This window comes from Notolabrus celidotus, chromosome 3, assembly GCF_009762535.1.
Source record: "Notolabrus celidotus isolate fNotCel1 chromosome 3, fNotCel1.pri, whole genome shotgun sequence".
Classification (NCBI taxonomy): Eukaryota; Metazoa; Chordata; class Actinopteri; order Labriformes; family Labridae; genus Notolabrus; species Notolabrus celidotus.
This window is the reverse complement of record NC_048274.1, coordinates 19,691,868-19,711,446: the sequence shown is the minus strand read 5'-3', so window position 1 is coordinate 19,711,446 and position 19,579 is coordinate 19,691,868. Positions and strand designations below refer to the sequence as shown.

The 19,579-nt window shown below is 39.1% G+C and overlaps 1 protein-coding gene across 1 annotated transcript in view; it reads right to left on the bottom strand.

The window, feature by feature from the left end:
• The window catches only part of LOC117810016 (synaptosomal-associated protein 25-A-like), a 65,127-nt gene that overhangs the window by 21,190 nt on the left and 24,358 nt on the right, over positions 1–19,579 (bottom strand). Inside the window, exons 3-4 of the mRNA XM_034679553.1 lie at positions 11,418–11,524; positions 10,101–10,142 (exon numbers count right to left, since the gene is read on the bottom strand). Coding sequence (XP_034535444.1) covers positions 10,101–10,142; positions 11,418–11,489 — 114 coding nt within the window. The 5' untranslated portion in view covers positions 11,490–11,524. The remainder of the gene's footprint in view (positions 1–10,100; positions 10,143–11,417; positions 11,525–19,579) is intronic.

Sequence of the window (19,579 nt, the reverse complement as noted above, 5' to 3'; positions counted from 1 at the left end):
ATGCTTCACTAAAAAAAAAAAAATTCATTCACTGATGATTTAAAAAGTTGAGAAGTGGTTTGTAAGGAATTCAATAACTTTCACAGCCTAAACCGGATTTTCCCTCGTCAACAAAGAAGGAAAAAGAAAAAGAGGAACGAGTGCTATGCATTGTGGGAAACAGTATGCAAGGCATACTGTGAAATTTCTCGAATCATCCGGGGAGTTTTCGCATACTGCAGATTTTGCTCTTTTTCACTTACTACTTACTACATACTGAATTTTGGCCAAATCAGTACGTACTGCTCGTATAGCAGTCGGTTTCGAAAACAGCCAAAGAGTTGAATGAAAGGGGTGTAAACCAAATTTAAGAAGATTGACACGAAGCAACAACAAAACAGAACCCAACATGGGCTTTGCCTTGTCTAGCTTTACCATCAGTGGAAATGTTCAGTTCAATGTGATTTATAACAGATAAAAATGCTGATCATTAACTTTAAAGTAAATGAAAAAGGTTAACTTTAATGTTAATAAGACATATAGGCTAATATGAATACATTCTTGTCATGGAAGCGCTGCCAATCATGGTATAAGGGGGAGCATTTTTTGGCTGCATGATTAAATCATTTGAAATCAATATTTTGTGAACCTGGGAACTTATTCAATTTTAAGTTGGCAACCGGTGCAGGACATTATATAGTTAGTGGTTATAATAGACTGGAACTACTTCAGGGCATGGATGAACTGGATTGGGGAAATATTGCACTTGAGTCCATTTTGGTGATTTTACTTTTTTTGACTTAGATGATCTAACCTAACATCACAGTTTTTTCATTTAGACCTATTACAAATGCTTTTGCTTAGGCTTTGATGATTGCTATTTAGGCTTGTTTACCTCACAGGGAATCATCAAAGATATGTGAGTGCAGTCACGGTTCCTGAACCACAGGACAGGATATCTGAGCACGCCAGCTGGCACAATATAATGTGATGACCTCACATCTCTGTATGGCTGGTTAAACACAAGCACACAGACAGACAGACAGACAGATAGACACACAATCACAAACACAAACACATACACACACATGCACACTTTCAGACTATCAGGTTGTTTTCACTCTTTCATTTGATACAATGAGCCACAGTTTCTGTCTGGGACCTTCAGATGTTTCAGAAGCTCATCCCAAAATACATTTCTGCCCAGGAAATGAACATGAAAGGTGATGACAACTTATCAAGAGATTAATAGCGATAAATATTTTAAACTCTCCTTTTTCTTCTGTTCTTCATTTCTATTTTTAGAGGAAGTGCTGGTGTATCGCACTGCTTTGTAAAAGAGTCATTTTAAGCCTGCTCAGTTGACTCACAAGATAATTGTTTTTGCAGCTCAAATTCTTCTTGAAGGTAAATTGAAGATGGTACTATAAGTCAAAAGGTGATGCCTATTTCTGTTACAATCTCTCAAGTAAATACAGTCATTATAAGTTTCCTTTGCACAAGGGATCTCAAGAAGTGTTAAAGGCCGAGCAAGCAGGACATCAGTGTGAAACAAAGACTAAAAACAGAAGGAAAGTAGATAGAAGTTTCTTTTAGAATTGATTTTAAAGTCCTTTTACTTGTTTTTAAAGCTCTTAACAGCCTTGCTCCTCCATACATCACTGATCTCCTGTCATTTTATGTTCCAGCCCGATCACTGAGGTCCTCGAATGCTTCCCTTTTAAATGTTCCTTGTGTGTCTCACACAGGTACCGGCCAGAGGGCTTTCTGTTTTTATGCCCCTAGGCTGTGGAACTCTTTGCCTCTGGACATCAGAACAGCGAGCTCTCTGGGTGTTTTTAAAAGTAAACTTAAGACTTACCTTTTTAATCTAGCTTTTAATGTGGAGTAATTTATTTTAGCCCTGGACTGCATTATCAGTATCATTATTATTATTATTTTTATTATTATTTTATTATTTTATTTTATCATCATTTTTATTATTTTTATCATTATTATCTAAACCATTATTTTAACATGTATTTATTTATCTTATTTATTTATTGTGTTCACCTGATCTCGTTAACTCTACCTTATTTTTAACTTTTATTTCCACTCTTACTTATTTTATTAATTTTACTGTGTTGATTTTCTTTTCTTTTTTAAGTATTTCTTCTTTTTTCATGCCTTCTATAATTCTACCATTGCTGTTGTTTTCTTACTGTCTGTTACTCTGTGAAGCACTTTGGGCTACATGTTTCTATGTATGAAAGGTGCTATATAAATAAAGTTGAGTTGAGTTGAGTTGAGAACAAAAAAAGGAGCAATTGAAAGAAAGCGAGTGTCGTGTTGACAATTAGACTGAGTCTTCGGAGCCTGGTATTGATTGTTCATGGAGACATCCACTCTGCTGTCTCCTGGAATCTATGCTAATTCAGTCAGTGTGGAGACAGAGACAGAGCATCTACCTGCTGCCCTGATGTTGTTCAACCTTATGTATGTCTGATTAACGTAAATCTATTAGTGACAGATTCTTTGGTGTTAAATATGAAACCAGTGACTTCCAGGATTTTCAAGGCGAAGTATTTTCATCACCTAGAGAGTGTCATAGAACAAGCAGAGACTTGGAGTATTTTCCCCAGTAAACTGCAACTTAATGTTTTAGACTTTGGGTTTTGAGTGAATTAAACATATGACATATATGTATCATTGACTTTCCAGCTACTGCTTGAATAATTCAGTCAACTTTGGACAGAGTTAGGCTGGCTGCCTCACTTTGTTTTTGTTCCATAAACTAAGACAACATCCTGCTGGTTCATTCATATCTGGTGTTATTCGAAATCGAATTATTTTGGAGCATCCTAAAGAGTCCCTCCAATAGAAAATTACATTAAACCATTATCCTTTGGTCTGAAATCGAGCTGTATTAACTAAATGTCATCATCTAACATCTTGTTTCAGTTGAGACACACAGTATCTCTGAAAATATGACTAGCCTAAGTCTGTATTTCTCTCATCCAGGCAACATGACATTGGTTTTCAGTTGTATCAATGTCTGAATCAATCCTGTGTAATGTATTCTCTGACTTCAGGCCTGACGCTGTTCCTCAATCAGATCCTGTTTCTCTGCTGCACAGAGTGAGGAGATTTGAACATCATGTCCTACCTCTCCATCACACTCTCCTCATCTCTTTTATGTTCATCTCTTCCTTACATACTTTTTCATTTCTATCTCTCCCAGCTTCCGTAATCAGGATTTACTTTGAACCCCCGCTGAGTTTCTCATTTCTTGTCACTGCAGGTCTAGTGTGAAGATAACAGTTTTCATAAGAGCTTCAGTATCACTGGATCTTTCTCTGTAAAAGCTTTTCACAATAAGGGTATCAAAGGTGTTGCACTGCAAAGTCTGCCATTTCTGATAAGAGACTTCATCACACCACATCTCTCCATGGATAATATGTCTAGGAAACTGATACAATGTAATGTAATGACAAAAATTTGCCATGGTTTGAATTTCAATGGTATTTTTGGGTATACAGCCAACTGGTATATGACAACTCAATAAAAATGTAGGTTTCAATTAAAAGGAAACAAGATCTTAAATAATTTTATGCTGAATGCTGCAAAACTTATGCCATAATTTTGCTCTGTTGGAAAGTAACAAAATCTACTTACCAGGATCTCTATGAGATAACTTCATAAAGTGGTGACGTCAGATTAAGATAGAGTAATATTACATTTATTGTAGCGCAGGTGTTTTTACAGGTGACCTTGTTTTACTCAGGTAATTGAGTTAATTTATGTTATTCAAATAATGGTAACCTCTTTTATATTTTCACTGAGTTCCTTTCTGTTATTTAAAAAAAGTAATATTTTACATGGTCATCAAAAGGAGTCAAAATAGGACACAAGAACTGACTATGGATTATTTCCACAGTGTTAAAGGTAAGATCATGCACTGACATCTGCCTGCACAGAACTGTAAACTTTGAATTGTTGTAATACTAACATGTTAAGTAAAAAGATGTCAACATAAGCAAAGTGAGGGATGGAGAGCACCATGTGAATTTATGCTCAAGTATAGATTTCATAAACAACTGAGTACTCAATGTTTTAGCACATCAGTACCACATTATCTTAAGTATCAGGACTTTACAAGATGATTTGTGTTCCTCATTTTAGTGCAGGCGAACGGCTGACCACCTAATGTCCCGCTATATTATTGTACATATCAATCTTAGCCTGCAGTTACGACTTCTTTCACATCATTACAACTTTATTCTCATAAGATTCTGACTTTGTTCTTGTAAAGTGGCAACTTCAACCTTGTAAATTTACAAGTTAATTCTTGTAAAATGTACAACTTTTCTCTCTTACAATCTTATTCTCGTAACATTAAGACTTTATTGTAGAAAACTCAGTTTTGTTTTGTATCCTTAGCGTGGCCCTTATCCTCTGTCATACATTACTAAATTTGTCAGTTAACAAATAATCAATTTGCTTGTGTAAACATAAAAAAACTACGGCTATTGTTTCATAAATGGCAGACTCAAGGACAGGGTGATGTGAAATGAACAGTGGAGCTTAAAGAAAAAGCTGCTAATACTTGTATTGTTGTTGTTTTTTTGTTTTTCTCTTTCTGCTTTTTGTCTGTTCGTTTTTCTTTTGTCTTTGCTAAATCTCACTTTTTGACATGTGTCATGTCTTTTTGAGTCAAAGGTCTTTAATTATCTTTTTTATTTTTTTATTTTCTGTGCTTGTGGAAAGGGGTGAAAAATCTGCTTTGTACACAAAATGAGCCTTGAATGCTGTTGTTTTGTTCTGAAAATGATAAAATAATAAATATATATATTGAAAAAGCTACACAGTTCATGTTATGTAGTAAGCTTAAATACATCCTTTGAGTTCAACCTCAGGCTTCTACACGGGTTATTCAAGAATCTCAAATGTAAATGTTAGCAAAGCTGAACTACATTAGTTGTGTTTTGATGGAAGCTAATGGGTCATGATTTTTTTTTTTTACTTGAAACTTGATAAAGGAGCAGTGAGGTGATAATGTCCTGTTTTTAATAACTCACAACCTGAAACAAAGCAGTATGATAACAACATCTAAGCTCCCCACCCTGGGTGTGACATCAGAAGAAAATGGCTGCCGTGTGAGCGTAGTCTAAAAGGATGGAGCTTCAGCTGAACAGAGAAAAACTCTGCCATCACTTTTCTCCAATATCTCCCCAGCATAAACTCACTTTCAAACGTCATTGTAGAGGAATATTGTGAGTGTGTTTAATCAGTCATAGCTTTAGAACCCTATCTGATGTGAACAGTCCTGAACACACAGGTATCAGTTCACAGATCTCAGACTGATCACAAGGCGAGAGTGCTCTCTGCTCCGACTGCTCTCCACTTATTCAATTAGTGTAAGTACACTATAAGCCCTTGTAAAAGAGAGGTCATGGAGGGTTAGCACGTGCTTACAGTTTACAAGACAGACAGGTGACTTTTATCAACATGTAGGATAAAAAATAAAATAAAAAACAGGAGCTTGGTTTTAATTTTGAAGTACGGTAAGAGAGTCGGTGAAATGAGGCTAAAAATATATTATCTTATTTTTAATTTTTTTATTTATCAAGTCTTCTTTTTAACTATATCATGAAGTGCGTATCTCTTTATAAAATCTTATGCTTTATTTTTTAGAAAAAAGATACACATATGAAATTTGCTGTTGTATGAAGACATTATCTCTTTTGGCTTATGTTTTTTTCTTTTTTTCCTTTTTTTGTTCCTCTATTCTTTTGCTTGTTTTTATTTAATTTTATCCTTTTGCTTTATTTATGTGCAAAGAGATGTAGGGGGTGGGGGGTTAAAGGGCAGTAACAAGTTTTTTTGTCAGTGTTTTGCACTCAAAAAAGAAAACAATAAAAAGAATATTGAAAAAAAATATATATATATTTATTATGTTTTCTAGGCAAGGTTGTTGTCATTCTGCGCAAACTTTCACTATCTGTAACATACAGATGAATTAAACCTGATACAACATCTGGTCACTTCAGAGGTTATTTGTGAAAGATATTCAGTCCATAAACTCGTACATAAACATAGAGAGAGTTATATAACATCTTCTGTATTACACAAAGAGGCATGTTGAGCTTCATCTATAATCCATGCTGCTTTATTGCTTCAGTCTATATTGAGCCTGTTACTCTTGGGAGATGCTAAGTGAGAGGAATAAAGAGCATGTTGTCAGTAAGAGACGCGCAAGAACCTAAAACGTTACGAACTGGCTATTTGTCTCTCACTCGCTCCAGCTTCAGATCTATACCATCAGGGAGCTTCACGGAAAAACTTACACTGTGTGCTAACAAACCACAGAACATTTTAAAATCACAGACTAACAGCTGAATTGGACAAATGGCATTCCCCTGGCATTATCTTCAAATGTCAAATATTCTGCTTCTGCCACTAAAAGGCTTGTTCATGGAGCAGACAGTGCTCAGGTCAGCCACAGGTCTCGCTCCATCTCTCATGGCTCTGTCTTATTAGGACATACTGGCTGGTCTCAGGGGTTTGAACAGGGACATGTATCTAAGGCTTTGTTGACACGAGAACAACCCCAATGAAAGCAGAAGTCTTTCTTTTTGCGTTAAAAAAAATGGTGTGCATGCCAGAGCAGAAGTTAGCAGTATAATTTCATAATTAAACAACACCAAGGAACACCACAGGCCTATGCATGGAGCCACTCTTAAACAGAGCGGTGAGTAAACACGAACTAGAAGAGTATGGCGAACTCACGCTTGAAAACTTGGTGTGGTGAAGTGTTCATAAACTCAGTAGTCAGCAGCACAAATACAGCTCAGTAGCTCATTGTTGTTATTGTCCTCCTACTCCCACATGGCTATCTGACTGGCCGAGTAATAAACATCAATGTGCGCTGAGACCTCACCGTTTACAGAGGATCAGCATACAGCCGAATTGCATGGCAATGGAAGGGGATGCATTTTCAAAAAATTCTGTCTGTTTCAAGTCTTTTCATTTTCAGTCGCCCAAAATGCCATTTCCATGTAACTGAACAGCTGAAATACAATAGTTTAGTTTCTATTCCTATTTATTTCTATTGAAAATGTGTCTGTGCCCCTAAAGCTAATAGCTGGAGTTAGAGGCTCAAACACAAGTTTATGCCAGTAAAAAGAGGAAAATCATTTTTGGAATACTAACTTTAAGCATCCTTTTCCTGGTAGACTGATACATTTTCCTGCCCCAAATTCCCAGTATGTTTCCACTAAGCACGCAAACTCATCATCATGTTTCTGCAGAGTTACTCAAAAGCACAGAAAACTCTTTAAATTAGCACAGTGGCTGGTTGTGAAGTCTATAATTTTGTGGAAACCGAATCTCACAACCATCTAGTCAGCCGATCAAAAAGGTGCCTTCTTCAAATGGTCAGAAGAGTCGGCTTGATCAGCACTACTAAGTACATCTGAACTTCTAGCAGCATAAGCCATGCCAAATGCCTGCCAGGTGCCCTAAATCAGACTTTGGCTGCAGTAAAACATAGAGCTCACTAACTCCTGCTAACTCTCAATACTTCTCGGATCCTCCTGGAATGTGGGCGGCTGATCATAATATCCAGAGTAAACTAACTCACGTTCCCGTTGCAGATTGAGCTGTTCATTTTACCATGCATCAAAATATGAAGGTGCTCATTTTTCAACACTTATGGCATTGATATGTATGGTTGCAAAATTCCGGGAATTTTCAAAGTTGGAAACTTTCCATGAGAATTAACAGGAATTTATGGAATAAACAGGAATACACCAGGAATTTACTAAATTGAAGGTAGGCTCTTAATAGGGAACTCAAATAAAGTTGGGGAAAATATACTTTAGCATAATTCTGACTAAAACAACCAGATTTCATGCAAGTACAGTTGAATATCTATGCTATTCCTCAATCACATAGCACACTGCTTACTGCAGGGCTATTGAGACCATGCCCCCTACATGTACTGTGCATTCCTCCATCACATGCACAGATGATTTCTAGAATCCTGGACCACACTTTTGAGCCCAGAGCACAAGACTATTGAAGCCACATATTTGAGCCTGTGGACTACAAAAAGTGAAGTGAGTTTTTATGATATCACGTGGTAATATATTTAACTAATTTGATGTATGGTTCTAATGTTTAACTTACAATTATCAAATGTAATTGTATTATTTAGGATGGATGTCTGCTTATAACAAAACGAATATTTATGCTACCTTTCCATTAAATTACCCTCAATTCCCAGTTAATCCCCATTAATTCCCATGGAAATTTTACAATTTGGAATATTTCAAAAATTCCCCAGCTTAACTTCTCACGGAAATTTACCGGAAACTTTCCAGAAATGTTCCACCCCTTTGTAACCCTATTGATATGTAACAGGGAAGCGTCATCATTGAGAGTGAACCAAACAGTAATTGACGGTCGAAGCGAGTGCATTCAGAACAAGGATGGCCGATCACTTGGATGTTGTGCTTAATTTTGCTGTACGTTCTCAGCCGGCTTGTGCAAAGTTACTCCACAGTTTGATCAGCATGATACATAAAGTGGCAGGCTCTACTGATCTTCTACCCGAGCTGTCTGTCAGACAAATGATGCATGATCAGACGCCACAGTGCTGCTCTGCCCTGCCAGTGATCCAGCCTCGCCTGTTACAACCTCTGATGTTAGCTCAGCAGCTCTGTTCACTGTTTAGTGTCAGAGAAGTTTACACTGAAGACAGACGTTACAGTGGACACTTTGAACTGGCAGTGGCCATGGTTACATGATGTTTTTTAATTAGGAATTAATTATTCAGAATTAAATAATTCGGAATTAAAGTATTCTCCTTCGCATTTATATGGAAATAGTAATTCCGAATTGAGGTTTGCATGGAAAACATGTTTAATCGTCTTTATTCAATTCCGCTTAAGGTCTGGGGGTTGGGAAAGGTTCTGATTCGACAGGGGTGGGCGTGGCGTATTTACGTCTACCGGAAAAAAACTGACTCCAGTTCCTGCTTCTTTTATTTTCGGTTACAACATAGAAGACCACACAATAAGTACAATTTTCGCTTTGATTTTGATTATAGATTTGAATAAGCAGCTCGACACAAACATACTGCTTCACTTTTGTCAGCTGAGGAGGAGAAGAGAGATAGAGGACCGAAGAAGGGAGGCAGAAGACCGTACTTTGGCGAATCAAAGCCAACGGTTAGTGCAACGGCTGCAGCTACCTCACATCCCTCTCTTTTCATGATATCCATTTCTTCTAAGGGTCCTTTTAAATAAAAAGTCTTGGCTCGAGTCCAACGCTTGCCTCAGGCAGACATCCTGGAATATGTGCCCACCAGCGCGGAATATGTGTGTCAAATTAATTTAAAGGGGAATGAACGTATACATGATCGAGGAATTATTCAATTCGGATTTAAAATCAGAATAAACCAGCCACTTACTTCGGATTTAAAGTTTAATTCGGAATGGTCATTTTCATTCGGAATTAGGTGTTTACGAGGTCATTTTTAATCTTTTTAAAGAGGATTTGATATTTATTCTGAATTAAAGAGGAATCAAAAGTCTCATGTAAACGCAGCCAGTGTAAAAGGGTATAGTTGAAGTTAAAATGGACTCTGACAGTTTCTGTAGTTTCTGTTACCTAGAGGTCTGAGAGTGGTTTGGTTTGGATGGCGCAGTTCACTCAGGATGTGTTTCTGCAGAATAAAGTTTGCATTATATTATCTTATCTATAATGTTAAGGATTCAGCTGACACTTTTCCTTCAAGCCAAAGTCACTTCCCCTCTGTATAGTTCAGGTTGTAGATGATGACTGACAGTTTAACACAGTGAGTGCTAATCCATGAACCGAATGACCAGGTGAACCTGAATGAAACTCATTCACCTGGAATTTACCTCACGCAAAAGTTGAGGGATGAGGAATAGATCTAAATGGTCCAAGGACAACTTGGAATCCATCTTTATGTTTAAGTATGAGGCTGGTGATGGTTAATATCACAAAATATAAAAAAAAACATGTGGGTAAATTGTTCTTCTTTTCACGTAAATATGCCTTCTCCCCCTCTGCTGCGTCTTATTATGTGATGTGTGTGTCATGATTGGACTCACCTCCTCGACCAGAGCCAGCATACGCCGAGTGCTCTCCAAAGACTGCAGGGAGGGAAAGAGAGGGGGAGTTATTACCTAAAAGTCTTCAATAAAGGGAAAACAATGGACAGCACATAACCTGTAACATAATAAACATGTATTTTAAAACAAAAATACATTCATATTAAAAAATGTGTTCATATGAAGGTTTTGTAAAACATTTAAAAAGGGAACAGAATAGCAGACCACTGATATATTAATTTAAATGAGCAGACAAAGTACTGGTCGTCATATAATTAGCCTTCATTATTATTATTCTCCCCTCTGATCCAAGGATTAATGATCTAATTCTATCTTTGACTGCTAACTTTCTCTCCTCAGTAGGATTCCTCTGAGACTCTCCACCATTTCTTAAACCAAACACCTTTTTTGATTCAAAATCATTTCACCCCCTCTCCTTTCTTATCTCCTCATCTCCTGTGTCTCCTCTCCCCCCTGTTTCTCCATCCCTCCATCCATTCCTCCCTGCTTTCCTGATTTCACCCTCCCCTCCCTCATCACATCCACGGAGGCTCTTGGCCTTGCATTATCTGCTCATGAATGTTTAATGAGGCCATTTGAGCTGCTCCATTATTCTGCAGCACAGAATTATCTGCTCTTCTTGAGATCCTCTCCACTCATTAAAAAGGGTAAAGTTCTCCCTTTTCTTAAAAAAAAAGCACAGTCCTGATGAAAGGAACTTAGAGAACAAGTTACTAAAACAAGCTGAGGTTACATTAAAGCAGCTTTGTCTGTCAGCCTGGAGGCTTTTGGAGATTTATTTATGTCTTTATGAGAAGAGGTCATTACAGTCGTGTCATTGAGAGGAAATCTGTTTTGACTGTTGAACAAGTTTTGCATAAAGGTTAAAAGGTTTTCTGCTTTCTGATCTGACTTAGTTACCGACTGAAGCATGGTGGGTTGCATTTTATTCTTATTAAGTCAATCCTGAAAAACGCAGCTGATACAGTTGCATGTTTTAGGCTGTATTTGTTAAAAATGATTGGTCATCTAATGAAAAAAATGCCCCCTGGATAACATAATACTGCCTGGATCTAAAAGAAATCCATTTAAAATGCTCAGAATGCATGCATAAATAATAATAATAATATGGTATTTTTCAATGCACAGTTTGCCTTCTCAATTCATCTCACAGTATAATCCCATTTCCCTGCACCATCCAGTGTTTGCAGACAAACCTCTACTGTCCTGCACTATATTGTTAATGAACACCAGATAACATATACATCTGTGTGTAATGGAAACCTAAGCATGTTTATCCAGTGTGTCTTACTGTACCTCATCAGCTATCTGGTCGGCGCGCGTCTGCAGGTCGGCCAACTCATTGCGCATGTCTGATTCGTCTGCCATGATGAGTGTTGAACTTTGACCTCAAGCAAGAAGGACTGCAAGGAAAAATTACAGAGAGAGAGAGTGAGGTTAGAATACTAACAACATCAGTGCTCATGTTTATAGGTTGCCTGTTTGCTGCACCCGAATGAAGCTGCACGATAAAGCTGATGCTTTGATGAATCCTATTTTAAATGCACAGAGCTGCTGAGGTCCCATTCAGTACAGTTTGTCCACACGTGTTCATCTCAAGGTTGGAGAGGTTGCACTGTAACACCAGGGCCAGAGGTTAAATCAGCAGCTATTTTCAAAAGGTCCTTCAGAATAGTAAAGAGCATTTTGCACATGACTTGTACCACTTCTAAACTCTGTGGTAGCACAATTTGACATTCACCAGATCTACTTTGTGTAGAGTTAGAATTAAGACTCAGATGACGGAGATTTCTCTGACTGAGGCACCCTGCAGGTACCTTTAAAGGAACTCAGAGTAAAATACAGCTGCCAAGAGGGGCAGTAGTTCCACAATGGAAAAAAGATTTCCACAAGGACAAGGAGAGTGACATTTGAGAAACGATGCTCCATCAAAAAACACATACAATAACTGACACAACACTAGTTTCTGATTTTGGCGAACTGGATTATTAGCTATTCGCATCTCCTTTAGGCTTGGTCGCTTCATTTCTCACTGGCTCAAAAGCTTGGGACTGTTTTGAGGTCTAAGTTGTCCAGTTCATGCCAAGGGGGAAATATGGCAGAGTTTGACAACAAAGTGTTATATTGACATTTGAAAAGCCAGGAGATTTATAGACAGCTGCTTAAACCTGCACTTTGACTTTGGGATGACAAAGACGCAGTGGGAACAGTGACAGGGGGGAGAGAGGCATGTTGGGAACCAGGTAGTGTTGATCTCTGGAAGCCTGTTGAGAGTTGAAGCAGGGATAGGCTCAGGGTGCCATGAATCCAACACAGCAAGAAAACAACCTGAGACTTGTATTGATCTCTGCTGGCCTAGAGGGCTTTGTTCCTTAACACCTAGCCTTGTTTCCTCTAAAAGACTTGAAAACCACACACCCCCAGCAGCCCTTATAAGTTTGTTTTCTCCATAAAATATGTTCCCGCTGCAGGATTCAATGTGATTACTTGATTCACAGTCGTTAGGTCTATTGCAACTGTGTGTTTTTGACGGACTGTTCATCTTTTATGTATTTGCAGGATGTTTTTCATCAGAGCATTTCTCTGTTGATGTATTTGTTTTGCAGTTTTGTATGTGTGTGTAGGAGTTGAGTCCCATTTCTCTAAATGCAAATGGTTTGAGCTCATTAGCCAGTGAAATAAAAGCCTGTGTCATACATGCTCTGTCACTGCCAGCAGCACAGAAAAAAAGAAAAAGACCATCAGCAGAAGAGATGAAACAATATTCGCAGATTTTGAGATTTAAAAAGGGCACCAGCTGTTGACTGAGCTTACATGAAGTGCAAAATGTGTATTTCATAAGCACAAGTGATGCATAATTTACTGTGTAAAACACTGGGGGTAAATAGGGTCTGCTTGTGTTTACAGCTGGAGCCACACAAGCACCAACAGAGAACACACTACCCGGTGGAAACACATCGCTGCTACACACTGTCTCTGATCAAGCCCCTGACCCTGCTGACCCTGAATTTCCTCCTCAGGGATCAACAGTGAATCAAAATGAACGACTGAGGAGGAGCGCTATCACTCCGACAGTTTGAAGAAACAGTATCAGGACAGATACAGGGTCTATTTTTGTTCCTCTGACGCGCTGCCAGACAGTTTTTCATACAGCAACACACACACACTGGAGGTATGGTCCATGAAATATGTATGTGGCTGTTACTCTGCAGGCTGACAGAGCTACATGCTGCTGCTGCTGCTGCTGCTGCTGCTGCTGCTGCTGTTCAGGCTGAAGCAGCAGAAAGCCTTTAATGAGGCAAATAATCTCATCTGGTCCAGTCTGATCTTATTTGTGTATCCAAAGGTTTTTGTTTATATTGCTCAAATTATTTCAATGACTTCTTGCCTTAATTTGGCTCGTCACTGTTATAAATTTAACCACCCGGCAGCTTTCAGCTCGGGGATCATTAAAGCTTTATGTAATCTAATCTGTTGAAATATACAGAGCAACCGTGGGGCTGAGGGAGCGCTGAGTTTTTTACTCAATCATGTGCTGATGCTGCATGAGGTGAGTGTTGTGTTACTCTGCCACAGCAAAATGAAATAAAAAAAACATGTTTTTTGTTTAGGCAACAATACAATATGCAGGCTTTTGAATTGCTACAGTATGTTAAAGATAAAAAATAATGTTTTTCTCATGTTTAAAGCTACAGATAATTATGAAGACTTCCTACAACACTGCGAAGCTCTGCTAAAACAGCAAAAATGTCTGGGTAATTTTGTCGATGTACCTGATTTATGAACCTAAAAAGTTGGCTCTCTCATCAGTCCTGAGTTGTACATTAATCAGTCTCAGTTAGAAGGTCTCTGAGTTGGATATAGACCCGAGCTTGGTTAGAGTCACAGCTGGATTTTTGATAAAGTATCTCCTCTCTCTGCACCGCCTTCTGTCTGTCTCTGCCTCCATCCCCGCAGAGTCGTCAGAGCAGTTAATAATTGAACATGTGCCGGGAAAAGAGATGGAGGTTAGGAAAAAAACGCACCCTTTTCAAAGTGCGTCTCTCATTTTTTTATGGCCTTACTCTCCCTGTGTCTGTGCGCGTGTGTTTGTCAGCTGTGCCTGGCACAAGTGAAATATTTATGGTGACATTTTACATTTGAGCCATTTGGCTGATGCTGTAATCCAGAGCTCCTTACAACGAGCGAAACAGCAGGATAAGATTTAGCTCATAGATCAGCCACATTATAGGTAAACCAAACAGAGGAGACGTGGCTATAAGGTGTTTAACAGAGACAAAATAAGCAGGAATCCACCTTGTTTTATACAGGGAAAGAAACAGCCTGAAGATTTTTATCAACCTGACATGACTTTTTAGGTTAAGAAGAGCTTCTGGGGTAGTTTGCTCACCCTTTCTGAACACATATTGTTCTTTTAAGAAGGTCAGTATCATGTCTGTGCACGTGGAGTCTCGAGAATGAAAACAAAACTGATCTTTTTGCCATAATCATTCTATGAGAACTTGCTGTGGTTTGAATTACTGCTTTTAAAGTGAGGATTTAAAATTCTCTCTTCCCTAGTGTTGAATAACTGTGCTCAGCGGGTGGACACGCTGCTACACCAAAACATCTGTAAACACACAGCAGGGGGCAGATTATTTTTTAAAACATCTAAGTGTTGATGGTTAGTTCGCTTAAACAGCTCAAATCAGTGAAGGAGAGATACATCAGTAAAAAAAAATATTTTTAGCTAGGGCATTCATTCTACACTGAGGTCATATTTGTTATTTTATTTAATCGTTATGATACAGTTAAATCTGAATTGTATTTTATTCTCAGTAACATGCTCCCACCACGTGTCCATGATGGAACAGTTGTTCACCTGTGACCTTAAAACATCCACCCCCACCAATCAATACTGTTGAGAATTGTTGTATCTTTCTCCTCCCCCTTCTGTACACACTTCCTGCATTTATATCACTGTGTTTGAAACACCCTTACTCTGACTGGTAAACAAAGACATTTCCCAAAAAGACAGATAAATTGCACTAATACTTACTGGCTCTTAGTTAGCTATTCTCTATACAATTCAATATAAATCTTAAACTTAAAAAATGCCATTAAAAGTTTTACTTCAAGCCCTACATTTGTCTTGGGTTTAAGCATAAGTTCATAAGTGTTAATGTAAGACAGATGACTTCATTTTAATGTGTAGACTGTAGAGGTGTGAACCTCTCCCAAACAAAATGATCCGATTCATTCCTTAATGGTTACAGTATGATTCAAGACTGATTCATTAAAATGAAGAATGATTTGATAGATTCTGTACAATTTGATTGAATTTGGTTTGGTTCAGTTTAATATATATTGATAATGCATTCCAAGTACATTTTGACTCAATATAACAGAGTAAAATGCTAAAGACAAATATGTAATTCAAAATAAGACCCTTGTGTTTATTACTTTTCAAAGTGATAAGAGACAACATGTACTGCTGGTAGTTGGGTGGGAAATATGAAAAAATTGCAACAACTAAAACAGAAATCTTGGCCTCTCTGCACATCTACCTTCACAGACTTTTTAAAGCCCAGCTAGCACCTAAAATGATTTTTTTTTAACCTAGTAACAAAATGAAGGCCAGGTTAACAGTTAAAACAGATGTAAACAAACACTGAATGGAGAGCAATGCTGTTAAACAGTTATTTTCTTTCTTTGAGTAACATTTCTGTCACACTCAGTGAGATTCCATCTGTTTGGTTGTCAGGTCTGCTGAGTCTGTGGACACCTTTAAAGAATTACTCAAAATGCATCTGTATACACAAGCCTTCATAGAACCTTCCATCTAACCTCTACTATTGTCTGTCTATTGCTTTGTTTGTCTGATTATTTCTTTACTGTTTTATTGTTTTAAAAATCGCACCGGTGAAAAGACGCACTCTGTATTTGAAGATCTCTCACATATTTAAAAAAAATTTAAACTGTCACAGCAGAACTTTGTTTTGATTGGTCAGCATGGCGGCCATGCGGCCAATCACATGTGAGGATATAGGATTCAGGTGATGGAGGGGAGGCTATGTATCGTGGCTTCAACTGTTCCTTCCGAGAGAGTCTTCTCAAAGACCGGGCAAATACTCACTGAGGGGAGAAATCGGATCAGCCCATCCAAGCTGAGGCATCAGATTTTTCTCTATGCCAACCTGAGGACATTAACAATGTTTGCTCCAGTTTGGTTCTGGTTCTGTTTGCTCGAGTTTGGTTGATTTGGTTCTGATTCTGTTTGCTTGAGTTTGGTTCTGGTTCTGCTTGCTTGAGTTTGGTTCTGGTTCTGTTAACTTGAGTTGGTTCTGGTTCTGTTTGCTTGAGTTTGTTCTGGTTCCGGTTCTGTTTGCTTGAGTTCGGTTTTCGTTCTGTTCGGTTCTGGTTCGGTTCTGGTTCGGTTCCGTTCTGGTTCTGTTCTGGTTCGGTTCTGTTCTGGTTCGGTTCTGGTTCGGTTCTGGTATGGTTCTGGTTCGGTTCTGTTCAGTTCTGGTATGGTTCAGGTTCGGGTCTGGTTTGGTTCTGGCTCGGTTCTGGTTGGGTTTGCATGGGGTTTGGTTCTGGTTCTGTTTGCTTAAGTTTGGTTCTGGTTCTGTTTGCTTGAGTTCGGTTCTGGTTCGGTTCTGGTTCAGTTCTGGTTTGGTTCTGGTTTGGTTCTGGTTTGGTTCTGGTTTGGTTCTGGTTCTGTGCTGTTTTGGTTCTGTTTTGGTTCTTTTCTGGTTCTGGTTCGGTTCTGGTTCGGTTCTGGTTCGGTTCTGGTTCGGTTCTGTTCTGGTTCGGTTCTGGTACGGTTATGGTATGGTTGTGGTTCGGTTGTGGTTCGGTTCAGGTTCGGTTCTGGTTCGGTTCTGGTTCGGGTCTGGTTCGGTTTGTTTGGGTTTGGTACTGGTTCTGTTTGCATGAGTTTGTTTCTGGTTCTGTTTGCATGAGTTTGTTTCTGGTTCTGTTTGCATAAGTTAAGTTCTGGTTCTAGCCATAACCCTAACCCTAATGACAACCCTAACCCTAATCACAACCCTAAACCTAATCCCGACCATAACCCTAACCCTAATCACAACCCTAACCCTAATCCCAACCATAACCCTAACCCTAATCACAACCATAACCCTAACCCTAACCCTAATCACAACCCTAACCCTAAACCCTAACCCTAATCACAACCCTAACCCTAATCACAACCCTAACCCTAATCACAACCCTGACCCTAACCCTAATCACAACCCTAACCCTAAACCCTAATCATAACCCTAACCCTAAACCCTAACCGTAACCCTAATCACAACCCTAACCCTAATCACAACCATAACCCTAACCCTAATCACAACCCTAATCCTAACCCTAACCCTAATCACAACCCTAACCCTAATCACAATCATAACCCTAACCCTAATAACAACCCTAATCCTAACCCTAACCCTAATCACAACCCTAACCCTAACCCTTAACCCTAAACCCTAACCCTAACCCTAACCCTAATCATAACCTTAACCCTAACCCTAACCCTAAACCCTAACCCTAATCACAACCCTAACCCTAATCACAACCATAACCCTAACCCTAATCACAACCCTAACCCTAACCCTAAACCCTAACCCTAACCCCAGCCCTAAACCCTAAACCCTAACCCTAATCATAACCTTAACCCTAACCCTAACCCTAAACCCTAACCCTAACCCTAATCACAACCCTAACCCTAATCACAACCATAACCCTAACCCTAATCACAACCCTAACCCTAAACCCTAACCCTAATCATAACCCTAACCCTAACCCTAAACCCTTACCCTAACCCTAATCATAACCCTAACCCTAATCACAACCCTAACCCTAATCACAACCCTAACCCTAATCACAACCCTAATCACAACCCTAACCCTAATCACAACCATAACCCTAACCCTAATCACAACCCTAACCCTAATCACAACCCTAACCCTAATCACAACCCTAACCCTAATCACAACCCTAATCACAACCCTAACCCTAATCACAACCATAACCCTAACCCTAATCACAACCCTAACCCTAACCCTAAACCCTAACCCTAACCCCAGCCCTAAACCCTAAACCCTAACCCTAATCATAACCTTAACCCTAACCCTAACCCTAAACCCTAACCCTAACCCTAATCACAACCCTAACCCTAATCACAACCATAACCCTAACCCTAATCACAACCCTAACCCTAAACCCTAACCCTAATCATAACCCTAACCCTAACCCTAAACCCTTACCCTAACCCTAATCATAACCCTAACCCTAATCACAACCCTAACCCTAATCACAACCCTAACCCTAATCACAACCCTAATCACAACCCTAACCCTAATCACAACCATAACCCTAACCCTAATCACAACCCTAACCCTAATCACAACCCTAACCCTAATCACAACCCTAACCCTAATCACAACCCTAATCACAACCCTAACCCTAATCACAACCATAACCCTAACCCTAACCCTAATCACAACCCTAACCCTAATCACAACCCTAACCCTAATCACAACCATAACCCTAATCACAACCATAACCCTAACCCTAATCACAACCCTAACCCTAAACCCTAACCCTAATCATAACCCTAACCCTAACCCTAAACCCTTACCCTAACCCTAATCATAACCCTAACCCTAATCACAACCCTAACCCTAATCACAACCCTAACCCTAATCACAACCCTAATCACAACCCTAACCCTAATCACAACCATAACCCTAACCCTAATCACAACCCTAACCCTAATCACAACCCTAACCCTAATCACAACCCTAACCCTAATCCCAACCCTAATCACAACCCTAACCCTAATCACAACCCTAACCCTAATCACAACCATAACCCTAACCCTAACCCTAATCACAACCCTAACCCTAATCACAACCCTAACCCATATCACAACCCTAACCCTAATCACAACCATAACTCTAACCCTCACCCTAATCACAACCCTAATCCTAACCCTAATCACAACCCTAACCCTAACCCTAATCACAACCCTAACCCTAATCACAACCTTAATCCTAACCCTAACCCTAATCACAACCCTAATCCTAACCCTAATCACAACCCTAACCCTAACCCTAATCACAACCCTAACCCTAATCACAACCTTAATCCTAACCCTAACCCTAATCACAACCCTAACCCTAATCACAACCCTAACCCTAATCACAACCTTAATCCTAACCCTAACCCTAATCACAACCCTAACCCTAATCACAACCCAAACCCTGATCACAACCCTAACCCTAATCACAACCATAACTCTAACCCTGACCCTAATCACAACCCTAACCCTAATCACAGCTCTAACCCTAACCCTAACCCTAATCACAACCCTAACCCTAATCACAACCCTAACCCTAACCCTAATCACAGCTCTAACCCTAACCCTAACCCTAATAACAACCCTAACCCTAATCACAACCCTAACCCTAATC